This window comes from Rhinopithecus bieti, unplaced genomic scaffold (assembly GCF_001698545.2).
Source record: "Rhinopithecus bieti isolate Rb0 unplaced genomic scaffold, ASM169854v2 scaffold_18956, whole genome shotgun sequence".
Classification (NCBI taxonomy): Eukaryota; Metazoa; Chordata; class Mammalia; order Primates; family Cercopithecidae; genus Rhinopithecus; species Rhinopithecus bieti.
The window spans coordinates 493,151-514,102 of NW_016809749.1; the positions used below are offsets into that span (position 1 = coordinate 493,151).

The window sequence follows — 20,952 nt, forward strand, 5'->3', positions numbered from 1 at the left end:
CACTGGGGCCTATCATGGGGAGGGGGGAGGAGGGAGGGATTGCATTGGGGAGTTATACATGATATAAATGATGAATTGATGGGTGCTGACGAGTTGATGGGTGCAGCACACCAACATGGCATAAGTATACATATGTAACAAACCTGCACATTATGCACATGTACCCTAGAACTTAAGGTATATAAAAAAAAAAAAAAAATTCAGCAAGGGGTAAAGAACAAAAGTTCATATAATTAAAACAGTGTGGAACTGGAGATAGAATTGCCTGATTGTTTATTGAAAGGAGATGGCACAAAAGCATTGAAGATTGTGTGTGTGTGTGATGGCACAAAAGCATAGAAGATACGTGTGTGTGTGAAGAAAGGTTTGCAAATTAATAATGAAGAAGTAGTTTATTTAATAATTTATATAGAAAAGTGTCTGGTTTTAATCATATACTAAAATAAAATTTAGAGTGAGTTGCATGTGAAAACTAAACATAGCCTAAAACAAATTAAGCTGCATATTTATTTTGTATCTGGCTAGCAAAGGCCTTTCAAGCCACAGATAAAAAGGCGTAAGTGACATAGGTAAAAATCTACACATTTTCTTACATACAAATAAGACATGTTTTCACATGGAAAAACACTATACACAATTAGAAGACAAAAAATGGGTAAGTATCTGATAAATATGTGACTTAGGAAAAGCAATTTCAACTCATGTAATCAAGAAAAAATGTCAAAACCTCTCATAAGAAGACATTTAACAGAAGAAACTAAAATATCGAGATAATTACACTCATTAAAAATTCTAGGAACAAAATGCAATTTAAAGTACAGTGGAACATAAATGTTAAATAATAATGTAGAAAAAGATGAAATTGCATAAGAAATGAAATGAATAACAATGAAAAATACATGCTTTTAATTTAACATAAATTAACACTAGAGTACACATTTTGGTGAGAATATTAATCAGTAAACAAATTCTGGAAAGCAGTTTGTCAATAGTTATCAAAGACCCTAAAACGGTAAGTATACTCAGTCCCTAGAGGTATTTAAGAAATGTATTGAATAAATAAAAACACAAATAAACATAAATTAGCATTAGGGTTTATTGTATAATCGTAGGTATGACAAAAAATATTGAAACAACTTCTGTTTTTAACCATGAAATAATTTTGGTATACCCATACTATAGAATATTTAGCTCTAAAATTTCTGTTTTGATCTTATTGTATAGAAAACAAATCACAAAACAATTTTTAAAGGTTCAAAAATGCAGTACTCAGTTTGGTCCCATTATAAATGTGTACATGAAATTCTATATTGATATGGTTATATGGCCCATGAATGTAGAGTTAGAAATTATATGGAGAAAAATTCTAAATATTCATATTTGAGCCATTATTTAAATTATTTCATGATATGTACATGCTATGTCAGCAATCGGAGTAAACTTTTTTACTACTTATCTGCAATAGATTTACGATCCCCAAAATAGGAGATATGAAGTTCCAGTACCGTTAAACATTCCAAATGCACCAATAAGTACTTATGAAAACAGACTTTATGATGTTGAAATCAAGGAAAATCCTTTTGGCATCCAGATTCGACGCAGAAGCAGTGGAAGAGTTATGTAAGTGATTGAATGATTTGATACAAAGGATATTTTAATTTTAGTTTAGGATGGGAAAAGTAAAATGATGAACAGCCTTCACTGTCCTAGATTAGCATCACACACAAAAATTTAAGTTATGTTAAATAACTTTGCCCATTTTAATATTTCTAGCTAAACATAGTCCATGGGACTATTTTAAAGGATTGGCCCACAATTTTATCTACAGTTTGAAGGTGTTCAATTTCACTCTTAGTATCAGACTCATTCTTCTAATCAAGTTGAGAACCAAAATCAAAACCTCTTTTAAAAGCATGATGAGTGTTGGCAAAATAAGTATTTGGAAACAAATGAAGTAAATATTTATTAAAACTGTTGAAATAGTTTATTGGTGCTTGAATCTGATAGAATTAATAATTTATCTGCTATGTATTAGTGAAAATAAGTTACAACACATAAGTCTAGATATATTTTTATGTTACAATGAATAAATTTAATTTTAAAATCATGGTCTTTAATCAAAATATCTAGAAGCTATAATATATTAAAATATACTTTTATGTAATTTAAGTTTGCCATGCCATTCCTTAGATGATGTTATCAGAATGTTTTCTGGTATTGTCAGGATATGTACAAATAATGACTAAAACTATATCTGGATCACTTTAATAATTTTGTTGTTATGACAATATTTTTGTTCCAAAACATGTGACGCTAAGTCATTTTATAAAAATATCCTGGTGCAAGGGCATTATTTATTGTCATTTGGCAAGCATTATTCTCAATTAGTTTTCCAAAATAATAAATATAAAAAGTTAAAATATGCCCAGATTACTTGTAATACTTACGTTTCCTCTCCTTGCTAATGTTACTTTCCATCTTCCTTTATGTTCTTGCAAATGAGTTGAATAATATGTTTCTTGAAACACATTACTTCATACACAGCTATTTTATGAACATAAAATAAAGGAAGAAAATACAATTGGGAGTAGTAATTGGCAAGAGTTCAACATTTAAATATCCATTAAACTTAAATTCCNTTTGTATTAATTTTATTTTAAAAGGAATACTTGTCTAAAGAAAGACATGTATAATCATATTATTTATGATTCCCCTATAACTATAGGAAACATATTTTACATATTCCTTAACTTAGCTAAAAGAAAAAATGTATTAGAATAGTTATCTATTTCCATTTGGTACCTGGGTATAATTAGGAAAATAGAAAAAATATTGATTTTTTGATAATCTAAGAAAGAATTGTCATTATCATTTGTGATACTATTTTGCATATATTTTGACAGACATAGCTTTATTTTCTTTTGTTTTCAGTTGGGATTCTTCACTGCCTGGATTTGCTTTTAATGACCAGTTCATTCAAATATCGACTCGCCTGCCATCAGAATATATATATGGTTTTGGGGAAGTGGAACATACAGCATTTAAGCGAGATCTGAACTGGCATACTTGGGGAATGTTCACAAGAGACCAACCCCCTGGTGTAGGTACCAACATGTGACCACTCCATGCGGCAACTAAGACCATGAGTAGAATCCAAGCCACTTCTTTATAGGCCTGTGCTTTAGGATTGAAGTAATGACAAAGGCATTAGTGAGAGATCTCCAGAGCAGCTATAGCAATTTTGTGAGAAACAAACCCAAAAAGTCACCAGAAATTACAGGTGGAAGCAGAGGAGTGGATGGATAACAATTTGCTTGACTACTGTGAGAAGCCAGGCTTTGACTCAATACCTCAACTGTTTCAAATGCATAGAAAGGATATACTGATTCTGTATTCCCTGTCAAGTTTACCTTTACTCCAGTATAGAAAATATCTGCCTAACGGTTTCCTTGATTGTTTTTTACTTCTCAGATACTGATTTGATCTTTTTACCCTTTATAAACCACAGTTGCAGTTGTGTAATTTTATGTGGCCAAACTGCTAATTATATCTTTACAATGTGTTTTTATGTACTCATGACACTTTTTCCAAAGATTTGTCTTGTTAATACAACTCATTTTATGAATATTTAATGTACTGTACAACAAATGATATTATCTATAATATTCCAAACATATCATAAAATATATTTTAACAAAATTATTCTATTTGTATTTTTCACATGTGATGTGTACTTAAAAGGATATACTCAGCAGCATACTATAAGTTTGCATCCTATTGTAAACATTTTTTATTGTTAGATGCTCAAACAGCTTGCATTTGTATCATAATACTCCAAAGTTAGGTTTTTGAAGGCTGTTTTCTATTAACACCATCTTGAAAGAATACGTTTTACCAAAATTGATTTCTTAAAATCCCTTCAACATTTGTACAGATATTATCAGATATTATTAGATTAATATACTTTTGATCATTGATGTCTATAAATTCTTTCACTAGTAATTTTTGTATATTACTTACTGAAAATTAAATTACTAACAAAAATCTTCCAATGGTAATTTTATATATTAGAATCAAAATATATAATCTAATAATGTCTGAACGTATGATTACAGTATGAAACAGTGAATTAATATTTTATAAATATAAAATGTAAATGTTCCTATAAATACCCATAAAATATATAAACAAGATATTTTCTGGACAGTTTAATTGTATTCTCAATTTTATCATTCTCTAGGACATTTTACTATGGAAAAAATACCAGTTTATAGATAAGTTAAACATATAACCTTTGGAAAGAAATCAAACTACTCTAATGGCAATAGTATTCTACATCGGATAACGTGGAAGCATTTGTGGTTGTTACATATTTGTATATTAATAGAAATTAATTTCTATTAATATACAAATATTATATAAAAATTTGTAAACTACTCTAAAGCAGGAACAATTTAAACAATTATTTTCTAGGGAGACACATTTATTTTAACTGAAGCATGGTTTAAGGTTTGGAAAAAGAGGAATTTAAATACCACGGCTTGATTATATAATACATTGTAAAATAACATTGATTAAATTCACACGCTATTGTTACTTAAAATATGTTGTGCTTAATTTTTATATTTCAGTACAAACTTAATTCCTATGGATTTCATCCTTATTACATGGCTCTGGAAGAGGAGGGCAATGCTCACGGTGTTCTCTTACTCAACAGCAATGCAATGGGTAAAACTATCATTTGTTGAATATCTCTTATTTTATGTGACTTTTTTATAAACTAATATACGTAGATAAAAATGGAATCTTATTTTGGATTTCCAGATGTGACATTCCAGCCAACTCCTGCTCTAACTTACCGCACAGTTGGAGGAATCTTGGATTTTTATATGTTTTGGGCCCAACTCCAGAAGTTTCAACAAAGCAATACCATGAAGTATGATTGCATATTTCTTTAAACAAAATTAAAAATGTTTATAGCATCAAATAATCCTCTTAGTTCACACATGAATTTTTTTTTAAAGGTAATTGGCCATCCAGTCATGCCACCTTATTGGGCTTTGGGTTTCCAATTATGTCGTTATGGATATGCAAATACTTCAGAGATTCGGGAATTATATGACGCTATGGTGGCTGCGAACATCCCCTATGTATGTATATTAATTTTAAAACAATGTTAAATATGTAATATGTAAAAGTTGAATGAAATAATTAAACATGTATACTTTAAAATTAATTTAAGCATTATACCTTAAACTAATTAGGCATGCTTCATTTTTTTACTAGCACCTTATGTATTGGATATGAGATTTATATACAGTGTCTTTGTCAGACAGATAAAAGAGAGGAAGAAATACCATTCCTTTTCCTTTTCCCTCCCTAATTCTATCATGCTGTGTTGTGCTAAACAAGTCATTGTGCACTTGATTTCCTCTCACAAACTCTGGGTTGCACAGGCAGTCACTATGTTCTCTTCATATTAGAGTTCACAGAAATGTGTATCGTCAACAAGATAAGACATCTGTATCATCAACCGGAGAACAAGTTGGATGTGGAACTAATTTTTTTTTGCCCTGGAACAGATAATAGTTGTAATATATAATACAGATTCATTCAATATTCAGGAAGCTAAATATTCCAAAGTATCCACAAATGATCAGTCTCTAAATTTCCTCATTATTTAGCAAAATTAAGGAACCTCGGGATGCTGCTGGTAACACCTAAACATTAAAATATAGAAGACTTGATATATAAGAGTTTATTCTAAGAACAATCAGAAAAACCTCATTGTAAGACATTGGTATTTATAGTAGGGTCCAATATAAGGTTCCTGAATAACTAGTACGGGAAATTAATTATGTATGTTGACCATATAGAAACATGCAAGTGGAAATGTATTATTTAAAAGGAGGTATACATTATTGACCATACTTTCTATGATACCTCAAAGAAGAAACTGAGATAATGTCAAATAATAGAAAATAATTAACAAATTTTGTATTTAGGCTTAAATTGAATATTCCATGATATAATTCAAATCTTTGTTGGTTTAAACATACTTGCAATTACCTATCTTACAGTAATTCTTGTTTATATAAGCAGGACTGTTATCCTAAAAATGACTTTGATGGATATTACAAGAACCAGATCATAGTAATTGATGTAATTGGTAATACTCTTTTTCCAATATTAGAATTACTTGAAATTATCCAACATTTGCTGTATAGTTCCCAGAAACAGCAACACTTCTTTCTGTATATACTGTACAAAATTCCTATTTGTCATTTAACCTAATTTCATAGCATCATAAATACTATTGCCCAGTGTCTTTCTGTTTCCTTTAAAAATTACATAATACATATCAATTTAGAACAGTTTTTACCTCTAAATCAAAATTACTAAATGAACTGTCGACAAAACAGAACATTTATAGAAAGTTATTCTTAGAATACCTCATATCTTTACATGCTACTTTTATTCATTGAACACTAAACCACTTAATTCTTTTCAGGATCTAGTGAGGAGGAACTCAAACTTTCATATTGCTGTTACTTTTATAAGTATAATAAAATATGATACACTTACTTTTTTGTATTTTTTGCCATACTGTGATGATTTTTTGTGTATTTCAGGATGTTCAGTACACAGACATTGACTACATGGAAAGGCAGCTAGACTTTACAATTGGTGAAGCATTCCAGGACCTTCCTCAGTTTGTTGACAAAATAAGAGGAGAAGGAATGAGATACATTATTATCCTGGTCAGTACTTGGAGTTTATCTGGGTCTTATTTCTTGTTTCTATTAATTCTCCTAAAATGAGGAGGGGGAAGGTGTTTCAAAAATAGAAAGTATGTAACTTTGGATAATACTCCCAAATATAAAACTCTTTTCCTTTAGCACTTCATTTTATTTGCATGGGTTGTGATCAGCTACCTTTTTATTTAGGTATATCCCTAGAGGTTTAAATCCAAAACTGAGTTAAAGGCAAGCTGTTTTCTAGTTATCATCCAAGCTACAAATTGGTCTCTATTTATGGGAGTTATCAAAATGTAATGGTAGAGTTTCTATTTTTATATAATTATTAGGTCATTCTCTGGTATTGCTTCTGATGTTTTCATATTTAAAATTTGCCTTCAGATTGGTGATTCAGTGAGGATAATTTTTTATCACTAACTTATAGGAAGTAAGCTAGGTAGCCAGATAGCTCACCATAGAAATAAAAACAAAAACCTCTACTAATCTTGCTTGAAATGATAGCTAATGCATTTCTGAGAGTCCTTAGAATTTCCTTCTAAGAAATTTGGAGGGCAATCTAGCTAGAACACTGATGTTTATATCATTTGTCATTTCATGTGAGAGCACATTATTATGATAATATAGTAATGAAAACTTATGCTTCATAACCACTGTCCAAGTAGTTATGCTTTTTTCATGTGTAGTTTGTTTATATTTCATTTTAATTTTAGGATCCAGCAATTTCAGGAAACGAATCAAGGACTTACCCTGCATTTGAAAGAGGACAGCAGAATGATGTCTTTGTCAAATGGCCAAACACCAATGATATTTGTTGGGCAAAGGTACTAAATCGATATCTTGAAATGGAATAAATATAAAAATTATATTTCAATGAAAGTTTCCATTTAATTAGTAAAAGTTAAAAACGTTCATGAGAGCTATACAGAAATGTAATTATTTAATAACTAATAATGTGTAGTCTTTGGTTCAATCCGAATTATTAGACACAAAGAAAGAATTCATATAAATCACATGTCCAAATATGATTTGTTTAAGATGTATTTTATTATATTTCTTGGTACCACTTGTAATTTATTATAAAACTACCATTAGTAAGATGGCTACTCATTATTCTGTACTGCAAGATATTTAAATGTTCACTTCTCTTAAAACATATTGTTAATAGTAGCAACAACATGTTTTGACAGCTATACTTATAGTTAAAACTTAGATCATGAAGTATAATTCACTGTATTTTATATAAGCAATTATATTCAGACCTGATACATTAATATATTATAAAAATATTTTGATTTGGCTTTTATATAAAGCAATCAAGAAAAAAATCTCATAGTAATAACTAGAATGAACAACAATGATAAAATCCTCAAAATATCTATGATGAGAGACACAGTTAAATGAAATGTGAGAGGCTTTTTGAATCTTGGACTGATATTAAGACATTAGTGATTAAATCTGTGAAATGCAAACATGTTCAATAAATGTTGGCTGTACTGTATCAACATTAATTTCTTGGTTTTGATAAGTTCACATTGTTATATAACATGCTAACATTAGAGAAAGCTGAGTGAAGAATATAGACAGGGCTGGGCACAGTGGCACATGCATGTAATGCTTGCAGTTTGAGTGGCTGAGGTAGGAGGAACTCTTGAGTCCAGGAGTTCGAGATCAGCCTGGGCAACACAGGGAGACCTTGTCTCTACAAAAAAATTAAAAATTAGCTAGGCATAGTGGTGCATGCCTGTAGCCCCAGCTACTTGAGAGGCATATTAGTCCAGAAGGTTTTTTTTTTTTTTTTTTTAACTCCCTACTTTCTCCTCATTCTATATTTCTACACATTTTGTCAGATTTCTACCCTTTCTCCCCTTCCTTTAGAGCACTATTCTCTGCCAGTAGCTAATCTCTTGTAAATAATTTCTTTTTGATGGATTATTTATATTTTTATATAGGACTTTCTAACTTCTACAATATAGATTCAAATTTCCAGAGCTTTAGGCAAACTGAATTTGAGCTCTGTTTTGTGTGTTTCTGGTTGGAGGAGAAGGAAGAAAAAATGTTGGTAGGCAATGAGGTTAGGCTGAGAATAGTGGTGGGATGAAGGGAGAGGAGGATTTAGTACTAATTCTGAAAATCAATGGGATGTTTGACTCAGCATGACATTATTCAATCAGATCTTTTCTTCCTTTCAAACAACAAAAAAAATACTGCTTTTAGTTTTTAACCCTGGAGTAATTCTAGATATAGTTCTAATATACTATATTAAATTAAATTTAGCATATATTTTCATATTCTTTTTTGACCAGAACATTTTGTTTATATGTATTATTTTCAAAATCACTAACTACCATAAAGGTTGACAATTCTATTTTATATTTGCCATATTAAAGAGTAGACTAACACAGAAAATGGGATTAGTTTGCAAATGATATGTATGCCAATAAAAATGATATTTGAAGGGATTACAGATCTGAAGACTTTGAGTTAATAATATGCCTCTAATACTCCATTACACTTCATTTACATAGGAATCATACCATGCTGACTATGTTTTGATCTGCTTTTCCATGTCTTGTCTCTCGTAGGTTTGGCCAGATTTGCCCAATATAACAATAGATAAAACTCTAACTGAAGATGAAGCTGTTAATGTAAGTTTTACATTGACTAACTATATAATGAAAAGAAATTCAAAACTTAGACTTCGTTATTTTAATCAATAACTCAATTTGAATGCTTTTCTTTAAAAATAGATGGCCATTTTAAGTTATCTATATCAGACCATATTTAGATCAAATTTACCTAATTTTCCTAAATAACAAAGTATCAGTCAGCCTATTAAGCAATTTTATATTTTGCTTTATTTAATCCAAGCATTCATTCTTTTATTTTAAAAATTATGCCCTGGCACGGTGACTCATGCCTATAATCCCAGCACTTTGGGAGGCCAAGGTGGGTGGATCACGAGATCAGGAGATTGAGACCATCCTGGCTAACATGGTGAAACCCCATCTCTACTAAAAATACAAAAAACAAATTAACCAGGTGTGGTGGCAGGAGCCTGTAGTCCCAGCTACTAGGGAGACTGAGGCAGGAAAATGGTGTTAACCCAGGAGGTGGAGCTTGCTGTGAGCCTAGATCACGCCACTATACTCCAGCCTGGGCAACCAAAAAAAAAAAAAAAAAAAAAAGAAAAAAAAGTTATTACAGTAATAACACTTAACATGAGACCTACCATCTTAATAAATGTTTATGCATATAATAAATCATTGTAAACTATAGGGGCAATGTTGTGCTGCAGATCTCTAGAATTTATTTACCTTGCATAATTGAGATTTTGTGCCTGTTTCTTAGCAAGCCCTTATTTCCCTCCACTTACAGTCCTGGGTAACTACCATTCTACCCTATGTTTTATGAGTTTAACTGTTTTAGATACTTCATGTAAGTTGAGTCATACAACATTTGTCTTTCTGCTTATTTTACTCAGTATAATATCCTAAACATTCATTCTTGAAAGCAAAAGGAATAAATAAGATATTAAATGCAAATGATAACCAAAAGGGAACAGGAGTGGTTATAGTTATATCAGAGAAAATAAATTTTAAGTCAATGACTGTCACAAAAGACAAAAGAGGTCATTATATAATGATAAAAGGGTCAATTCATTAGGAAGATACAAAGATTATAAATATATGCACCCAACATTAAAGCACTTAAATATTTAAAGCAAACATTAACAGAACTGAAATGAGAAAGAGCAATGCAATAATGTTTGACGACTTTGTTACCACACTTTCAATAATAAATAGAACAACCAGAGAGCAAATCAACAATGAAACAGCAGTCTTTAACAACACTGTAGGCCAAATGGACTTAGACATACATAGAACTTTCCACTCAAAAGCGGCCATATATACATTCTTCTCAAGTGCCCATAGAACATTTTCTAAGAGCGATCACAGGTTAAGTCATAAGCCTTAAAAATTGTAAGAAGATAGAAAACATACCATTTATCTTTTCCAGTCACAGTGAAATTAAACTAGAAATCAGAAAAAGAGAGGAAATAAGTAAATTCACAAATACGTGGAAATTAAACAACCCACTTTTGAACATCCAGTGGAACAAAGAAAAGATCAAAAGAGAATTAGAAGATTTCTTCAGACAAACAAAAATAAAAATACAACATAGCCAAACTTCTGGGATGCAGCGAAAGCAGTACTAAGAGGGAAGTGTATAACAAGAAACACCCACATTAAAAATAATAAAAATCTCTAATAAATAACCTAACATTACCTCTCAATGAAGTAGAAAAAGAATAAACTTAAAGTTAGCAGAGGGAAGAGAATAAGGATTAGAGGAGTAAAAATTAAAAGTAAAATACAAAATAAATAGAAAAATGTCAACAAAACTAAGAGTTGGTGGTCCTTCTTTTAGCCAGATGAATTTATAATCATTACATTACACAAGTTTAGGTAAGTGTAAAAAATTTGGGAGCTTAAAACTTACCCCAAACTACTTCTAAAACAGAGTCAAATAATTGAACCTACTGAACTTTGTCATTGAGGAAAAAGTGTTATTTCAACTTGAGTTCTGCCCACTATTCTTGAGTAATATTGTGTACCACTAGAGAGAAAAGCATGAATTTTTATATAGGTATAATAGGACAGTGTCAATTTATGTAGAATGGCTTATGCAGAATCTTTTCAGATTCTCTTTCACAAAAGGTATCAAGAGTGTTGGATTACATGTACCTGATTGATTTTCTGGATATAATCAATGCTTTCATTTAAGGGATAGAAGCAGCCACCTAATAGAATAAGTTAAACTAAAAAAAAAAAAAAAAAAAAAAAAAAAGAATTATGTAAAGAGCAGAAAAGTGAAAATTAATAAACAAGATCTGGTGCTACCATTTGTTGTTAATTATCATAAGGGAGATTCTTGCGTAGAAAATATTCAATATAATCCCACCAAGCCTTCTGTCCTTATGAGTAAAAAGTAATTAATGGATAAGATGATAAAAGTAAGTCCCTTTCTACTCTTAAAAATATTAATCAGAGGCCAGGCACAGTGGCTCATGCCTGTAATCCCAGCACTTTGGGAGGCTGAGGCGTGTGGATCACCTGAGGTCAGGAGTTTGAGACCAGCCTGACCAACATGGTGAAATCCCGGCTTTACTAAAAATACAAAAAATTAGACGGGTGTGGTGGGGGGCATCTGTAATCCCAGCTACTCTGGAGGCTGAGGCAGGAGAATTGCTTGAGCATGGGAGACAGAGGTTGCAGTGAGCTGAGGTCATGCCATTGCACTTTAGCTTGGGCAACAAGAGCAAAACTCTATCTTAAAAAAAAAAAAAAAAATCCATCATACATATTTTGTAAATCTCTATATTCCCCACTCTCTGCATTTTCTTTATGTCCTCCGATATCCTGTTCATGGAGAAGACTGTTAAGGCAATTACAACAGAATCTTAACATGTGCCAAAAAAGCCTCCAGGTTGTCATGTCATGTTTTTGAGACATATCCAATTAACTTAGCTGCAGGTCAATCTTTCGCTAAGGCACAGTTACTCTGACACTGGAACTTACATGTTTCAACTGGAAAGTAGGGAATATTCTTAGTAGGGACTGGAATAAAACACCTCTTCTCTAGTGGGATGAAAAGGATTAGAAGTGAAAGATGAAAAAGAAGCAGTTGATTAGGGTGGTGAGATGGTTCTGGGAAGTGAGAAAGCTGTATAAAAACAGGCTTGACTATGGCCCTTTGCTCTTTCATTGTGCTCCTTAAAAGTAAACCTGAAGTATGGGCTCTACAGTAATAGTGAAAAAAGCTTCCCCATTACTCTAGGAAGCACTAAAAATATGCTTTTGTGGGTTCTGAACTGTTCCTTTACACATAGAATCCCAAGACGGCTCTATTCTCTCCACTGATGTCCCTCTTTATTAAAGTGATGAGGAAGAAACCACATACATTTATGTAATTAAGGTTGATGTCAGTTGCCTTCATTATCAGTCATACATGACTTGTGAATCTGCCAGATACATTTAGATTTATATGTATATAATCTCCCTTAAGACTTTCCACATGTGAGTCTAAATGTTGGTTTTACAGGCTTCCAGAGCTCATGCAGCTTTTCCAGATTTCTTCAGGACTTCCACAGCAGAGTGGTGGGCCAGAGAAATTGTGGACTTTTACAATGAAAAGATGAAGTTTGATGGTCTGTGGATTGTAAGTAAACTTTGAACAATCTACGTTTTAAGTTATTTATTGTACAGTGATTATGCAAAATTCATACTTGGCTCAAATAATGTCAATAAAATATTTTATTTGAAAACTAGTCCACTTTTTCCCCCCATAGAATTTTCTTATGCAAAGGACTGCTACAGTTTTAAAAATTAAATTCATGTGTATGGATGCTATTTCCTGGACTTTTCAATTTGCAAAATTCAAAAGCAAAATACCCTCTTATTCTATATATAAATAAATACTTGTAAACATTTATTTTACTTTTATTTAATATAGGAATAAGTCTCAGGCTTAAATAACCATTAGTCCTTTGTATAAGAAATAAAAATTTCTTAAATTTGGTAACATTGTCTTTTAAAGTTTCTTTTTTGATGTAACCTTAAAATGTTAGTAGTAAGATTTTAATAATATATTTTGAAATAGCATAAAATAACTTACTTTGCTACAAGTAAGTGCTTAATACAGAAAATTTGATGTAATATATTTCAATTTCTGGAGGTAAAATTTTTTAATTTGTTGATTTTTCCAGTGTAAAGTGTTAATTTACTTATTTTGGAAATTGAAGAAAGCTTTATACAGCTGTCACTATGTGGAAACTTTGTGGCTATAAGATCTTATAAAACATATATTTTGTTAAAAAATTCATGCAACATCTATGTTTATTAGATGTATCAATTGGTATACTATAAGGGATTCTCTTAAGTATATTCCTGAGAATGACATCTGGATCCAGAGAAAATTATCTGTTTTCAGGTGGAGGCAATCCATTTTAAATGGTAGCTTAATTATTTATTTAGATTATGATTCTTTTATATATGGCTACTGAGATTCTGAGATATGTGCTCAATAGTGATACTTCTTGAAATTATCTGCATTTGTAAACTATTAATATATCTTGTAGTTTTAGCAGTAAAAGCAATTGATATCAGGCTCAGGGCAGGAGTGGAGGGGAAGGAGATGATAAGACACATACTATTATAATGCTAGGTCTTAAAATATGAAAATAAACTCTTTTATAGGTATAATGCATAATACAGAGAAAATAGAACATTTTATTTTTCAAAAGGAAACCGATTGAAAAAAGCGAACGAGATAAACTACTTTAATATAATTGAGATGTTTTATAATTTAGGTTGTTTAGAATAGTGAGTATATGTAACATTGTTCAAATATGACAACCTGCTTACTTTTTGAACTAGCTCTTTTCAGAATATATGTTGTAAATTTATTTTTTGTTTACCTTTCTCTGTCATCTTTTTTTAAGGATATGAATGAGCCATCAAGTTTTGTACATGGAACAACTACTAATCAATGCAGAAATGAGAAACTAAATTATCCACCTTATTTCCCAGGTACAATATTGTTGGTATGCTTTTGATATTATCATGTTATTATTATTTATTAATAGGTATATAATATAAACATATATATATGTTAGATATACATAGAATGTAGGGAATAGGATTTACACACCAAATTTTCACTACCCACCCACACACTGGACCACACCTTGACCCATTACCAATATTGTTTAACACTATTCTGAGAAAAAAAAAAATCTACAAATATATGTTATCTACTCAAGCACAATTCTAAATTTGTTTGAATTTGTTATTTTGGTTTGCTTAATAATTTTCCCAAATTCAAAAATGTTAAATACTCTTTAAGATAAACAAATGAAATTATTTTGAAAGGATTTTTTTTAAGTGTTTCTTTACTAAGGATAAAGGAAGAATACTAACACTTCTCTGTTTACCTTTGACATAGAAGGAAATGACGATTAATGTGATGTTTCATATTCATCATCATTCTCTTACGCAGGCAGAAAACGTCACAAACTATTAGCATATAAAGTGATGGCAAAACTCTGGAAAAAAATCTTAAACTGAGAAAAAGTGAATCAAAAGGCAGTGTTATAACATTTGCCTAGCCCTTAAATTCTGGGCTTTATGCTACCAAGTGAATTTTTAATAAGACTCTAATCAGTGTTTTCCATCTAAATGCACTAGAAAGAGTAGACATTGAGGAGTGTACTTATTTTCCAGATTTTTATTAATTCATGTAATTCAGTTACAATTTCAGACCATTTAAGTTTATAATTAACTCATACAAAGTATACACATGGTTAAAATATAAATAGCTATTATAAAACACTGATTAATGTCTTTGCCAAAGAATACATAATTATGAGTTACACATTTCATTGTATACAAATATAATGTATAACGTTAATATTTTTTCACTGATTCTTTCCAGAACTCACAAAAAGAACCGATGGATTACATTTCAGAACAATGTGCATGGAAACTGAGCAGATTCTTAGTGATGGAACATCAGTTTTGCATTACGATGTTCACAATCTCTATGGATGGTCACAAATGAAACCTACTTATGAGTAAGCAATGTTCTGAATTATCCCCTCTGACTCTTCTATTCTTTGGATCTTATATTTAATGCTATCATTTTAACCGTCCCAACAATCTTCTCTTGTATCCCTTTACTTTCCAATTGTTCTCTGTAACTTCTTCCTTCATAGAATTTAGAAAAATTGTGTTTCTTTCTATCTAATTTATCTAAATATCTTTATTGTTATTATTCTAATTTTTATACCATCCCAAAATAAATCCTAGACCATTTGTCTTTTGTTTCTCATTATGTACCCATTATAGTGCCTGGCAAATTGTAGGTGCTTAATAAATAATACTCGAGTAATGTTAGTAAATGAGTTAATAACATTTAATTTGATGTCATTAACATATAAAGCACCAAACGTTTGCCTAAATTTGTTATTTGAATTCATTATCAGGCCAGGCACAGTGTCTCACGCCTGCAATCCCAGCACTTTGGGAGGCCGAGGCGGATCACTTGAGACCAGGAGTTCAAGACCAGCCTGGCCAATATGGTGAAACCCCATCTCTGCTAAAAATACGAAAAATTAGCCAGGAGTGGTGGTGCAGAGCTGTGGTCCCAGTTACTCGGGAGGCTGAGGCACAAGAATCGCTTGAACCTGGGCAGCATAGGTTGCAGTGAGCCAAGATTGTGCCATTGCACTCCAGCCTGGCAACAGAGCAAGACTCTGTTTCAAAATAAAAATAAAAACACAAAATAAATAAATCTATTATTAGTAAATGAGAGCATTTTTAATGATCTTGAACTTCTGAAATATTAATGATCATACTAATTATCTGCATGTTAAACAAACATTTATGTAAGGCCAATGATGATGGAATACAGACCATTCACTGAAAATCAATTCTTTATTAGCACTTTCCAATACAAGTTTTGCGACGATTGAAATTTTCTGGCCAGGCACAGTAGCTTATGCTTGTAATCCCAACACTTTGGCGGGCTGAGACAGGAGGATCAGTTCGGCCCAGGAGGTCGAGGCTGCACTGCGCTGTGCTCCTACCACTGCATTCTAGCCTGGGCAACAAAACAAGAACCTGGCTGAAAAAATAAATAAATACATAGAAATCTTCTATAATCCTGGGTGCCAATGTGGTACTCAACAGCCATACATGGCCATTGAACAATATGTCTAGTATGACTCAGGAATGGAATTTTAAATTTATTTAATTTTAATTAAGTAATATAAAATAATTACATATGAAATAATAATTAGTGGCTACCATATTAGACACCGCAGTTGTAGATCCCTGGCTTTTAACTACACATTATAATCACTTGGAAATTTTCTTCTTAAGTTTTGGATTTTTTTTTAAAGTGTCATGTGCACATAGTAGGTGTGCATATATATCGGGTAAGTGATATACTTTGATACAAACATGCAACACACAATAATCACATCATGGAAAACAGAAGTATTTATCCCCTCAAGCATTTATCCTTTGTGTTACAAACAATCCCATTAAACTTTTAGTTTTTTTTTTAGTATACAATTAAACTATTATTGACTATCATCCTGTTGTGCTATCAAATACTATATATTATTCATTCTTTCTAACTATATATACATATATGTATATATAGTACCCATTAACCATCCCTGCTGTATTAGTCTATTATCACTCTTCCATAAAGATACTACCTGAGACTGGGTAATTTAAAGATGTTTATTTAAAAACTGGGCAATTTAAAGAGGTTGAATTGATTCACAGTTCTGCATGGCTGGAGAGTCTTCAGGAAACGTACAATCATGGCAGAATGTGAAGGGGAAGCAAGGCGCATCTTACATGACTTTAGGAGACAGAGATAGTGACAGGAGAACTGCCATACTTTAAAAGCATCAGCTCCCATGAGAACTAACTCACTATTACAAGAACACCATAGGGGAAACCACCCCCATGATGCAATCACCTCCCTCCAGGTCGCTTCCTTGGCAGGTGGGGATTGCAGTCCCTGATGAGATTTGGTGGAATCACAAAGCCAAACCATAACACTTGCTTTCCCCTCGCCCCCACACAACCCTTCGTAACTTCTGGTAACCATCCTTCTACTGTCTATATACATGAGTTCAGTGTTTTGCGTTTTCAAACATTTTGCACCCACAGTAAGTGAGAACATGTGAAGTTTGTCTCTCTGTGTCTGACTTAATTCATTTAACATTTAATGACTTCCAGTTTCATACATGTCATTGCAAGTGACAAGATTTTATTCTTTTTTATAGCTGTATAACTCCGTTGTATATATGTACCGTATTTACTTTATCTAATCATCTGCTGATGGACACTAAAGTTGCTTCCGAACTTGACTATTGTGAACAGTGCTGTAATAAACATAGGAGGCCAGATATCATTTTGATATATCTTTCTTTTGGATTCATATTCAGCAGCAGGACTGCTGGATCATATAGTAGCTTCATTTTTAGTTCTTTGGGAAACTTCAAACTGCTCTTCACAGTGGTCGTATGAATTTACATTCTCACTAATAGTGAAAGAGCATTTCCTTTTCTCCACAGCTTCCACAGCATTTGTTACTGGCTGTCTTTTGGATAAAAGACGTTTTAACTAGGGTGAGATGATATCTCATTGTAGTTGTGATTTGCATTTCTCTGATGATCAATGATGTTGAGCACCTTTTCATATGCCTGTTTTCCATTTGTATATCTTCTTTAGAGAAATGCCTATTCAAATATTTTGCCCATTTTTAAATCAGAATATTAATAGTTTTTCCTATAGAGTTGTTTGAGCTCCTTAAATATTCTGGTCATTAATCCCTTGTCAAATGAGTATTTTGCAAATATTTTCTCCCATTCTGTGGTTTGTCTTTTCACTTTGTTGATTGTTTCATTGAGTCTTTATTTTTAATCTGTTGAGTCACTCTGTGTCTTTTGATTGGAGCATTTAGTCTATTTACATTCAATTTCATTACTGATAAATAAGGACTTAACTCCCATCATTTGTTATTTGTTTTCTGGTTGTTTAATGGTCTTCTCATTCCTCTTTCATTTCTTCCTATTTCCCTTTTCTCTGGTGTTATTTGATTTCTTGTTTTTTATATTTTGCATATCTGTTGTATGTTTTTTCATTTGTAATTACCAGAAGGCTTGTGATTTTAAATAAATTATTATTTAATTGTTCTCTTTTATAGCCTAAGCATCTGAATATTTAAAATTTTTCCAGGCAGTTCTAATGAGCATACAGGGTTGAAAACTTTTGCTCTAACAAACAACTGAAGTTGATAAAAGAATAAAAAGCATTTTGAAGTAAAGAGTATGGATAACATTTCTCACTTAGTAAAACCTACTTATCTTATTTCTAGCAATTAACTCTTAATCAACTCAGAATAGATGAATGTATTACCAAAACTCACTTGTTCACCAAATCCAAAATAAAACAGTAAGTTATTTTAAGAGTGAACAAACAGGCATTTAACAATACCTTTTTATTGGGGCAAATATTACTTTTGATTAGTCCTTCTGGAACACAATATTGGGACATAATTATCGACAGCTAAATTTACTTTAACTAAAACTGTAGACATTAAAAAGAACAAAATATTTAAAATTGATGATCTCATTGGCAAAAATTATGTGCTTTGAGTTGAAACTATGTAGCTTAACAAAAATTGAAAAAATTAATTCCTCTCCACAGAAGACAGGAAATAAGTATACTTCTGAAGCACATTACAGAGTCAAACATGGTTCCTGACACATCGTGGATGCTTAGTAAATTTAAATAAATTCATCATTATCCTGTTATAATCACAGGTATCAAAGTTGTTTTGATAAGTTCAAGGTAGATACAGGTAAATTTCCAAATAGTCCATATGCAGAGATATTTAAAACATATGTAAGGTCCCTTTCCACTTTTAAGTAAAATTATGCGGAGGAAGTCAGCACAATCTTCCATAGAATATCCTTGAAAATGAAATCAATATACATATACTTACTAGTGCTAATTTTGCTCTTGTTCATAAAACTTTTCAGTGCAAGTTTCAACCACATTACTTAAATTGAGCAGATTAATTGGATTAAGTATTAAGAAGCCTAATTTATACAGTCTTAAATTTTTCATGTTTCAGATACTTTCTTAATATTTTAATTTTTTCAGTTACAAAAAAGTGTTGAGCTCAGAAAATTTTACAGACTAATTATTAATCACATGTATAAAGACCTTGACAAATGTAAAAGAACACTATAAATAAGGTACATGTTACATTTAAGCAAATTATGAAGAGTAAAGTCTTTCTTTTTATCATTGAGGAAAACTGAACAAATTATAAACACACTTTTTTTTCTCAAGTTATACAGACCACAGCATTTTGGTTTTTAGTGACATATTTTCTGTCTTACAAACTGCCACATATTTGACATTTAGCTATTTCTTGACATACTGTGCTCTTTCACTTAACATGGAACAAACAAGAAACCCAACAAAAGAAGCGGTTGCATGGATTCAGAAATGGGATTTAATCGGCTTGAGAAACTGCAAATAGTTTTACAGAAAGAATCATAGACACCAATGGCAAATAGAAAAAACTTCATATAGAAATCTCACACCAAAAGTTTTGAGTCTTCAGTTGCTCTTGTCTCTTGTAATTTAAAATTCAATGTTGTACTGAAATAAAGCCTATTCTTCAAATGTAGAAAGAAATACATTTAAAAATCTACTTCAAATTATGGGTTCAAATTTCATACAAATATTCAAGGATTATGTAACTACACATATATTTTCATTTTACCAATAGCTTTAAAATATTAGGGATTAGTACACACTATTCATTAGAGAGGAATTGGAAAATTAAATGTCTTTGACTCCCTCTGAATGCTTAGGCTGTGTTTAAATATATAATTTTTAAATAAGTGCCCAAGAGTTTTATAATCATAGAATGGAATGGAAAAGTCAATAGTTATAAATTATTTTGCAGATATTCCTATAAACAGGGATAATTTGCAGCTTGGAAAATTATATTGCTTTGCTATATTTAATGTAACTTTCTGGAAAAAATAAGAGTGTCTTTTGAAGTGGGGAATTGTAAACTATAGGAAGTGGTCTCTTGTATTTTTTTTTTAAATAAAAACTAGTCTATGAAAAAACAAACACAGTATACCTCACTTCTTCATTAATTTAGAAGTTACTTTAGTAATTGCTGTAACTTTCTATTAATCAGCTGTGCATCTCCAGACCAGACAGTAAATGCATGTCTTCCAGACATTAGATTCTGAATGATATAGATGAATGGAACATTGATACAGTTGGTATATCAAAATATAAAATTTGAGATATGAATCTATAAAACTCTTTCCATGATATAGTCTTTCACATTGTCTTCTTACTAAAGGAAATTTCAAATTTCATTAATTTATTATACACTAAAACATGATGAAAATATTTTAACCTACAAAATACTTGTTACCCAATTTCAAAATTAAAACAGATATTACATTTTCTGATCTAATGTGACTATTTGAAATGTGAATTGGGAAAATTTATATTTCTAATAAATCCTAAATACATAATCCTAAATATATTGCTTTCAAAAATAATTCAATAAT

The 20,952-nt window shown here is 31.2% G+C and overlaps 1 protein-coding gene across 1 annotated transcript in view; it reads left to right on the plus strand.

Moving 5' to 3' along the window:
• SI (sucrase-isomaltase) overlaps positions 1–20,952 on the plus strand; it is a 104,374-nt gene that overhangs the window by 59,126 nt on the left and 24,296 nt on the right. The window contains 12 exon segments of the mRNA XM_017890166.1: positions 1,466–1,620; positions 2,932–3,100; positions 4,632–4,728; positions 4,825–4,893; positions 4,896–4,936; positions 5,025–5,150; positions 6,633–6,761; positions 7,469–7,579; positions 9,341–9,403; positions 12,861–12,977; positions 14,260–14,347; positions 15,252–15,390. Of these exon segments, the coding sequence (XP_017745655.1) occupies positions 1,466–1,620; positions 2,932–3,100; positions 4,632–4,728; positions 4,825–4,893; positions 4,896–4,936; positions 5,025–5,150; positions 6,633–6,761; positions 7,469–7,579; positions 9,341–9,403; positions 12,861–12,977; positions 14,260–14,347; positions 15,252–15,390 (1,304 nt within the window).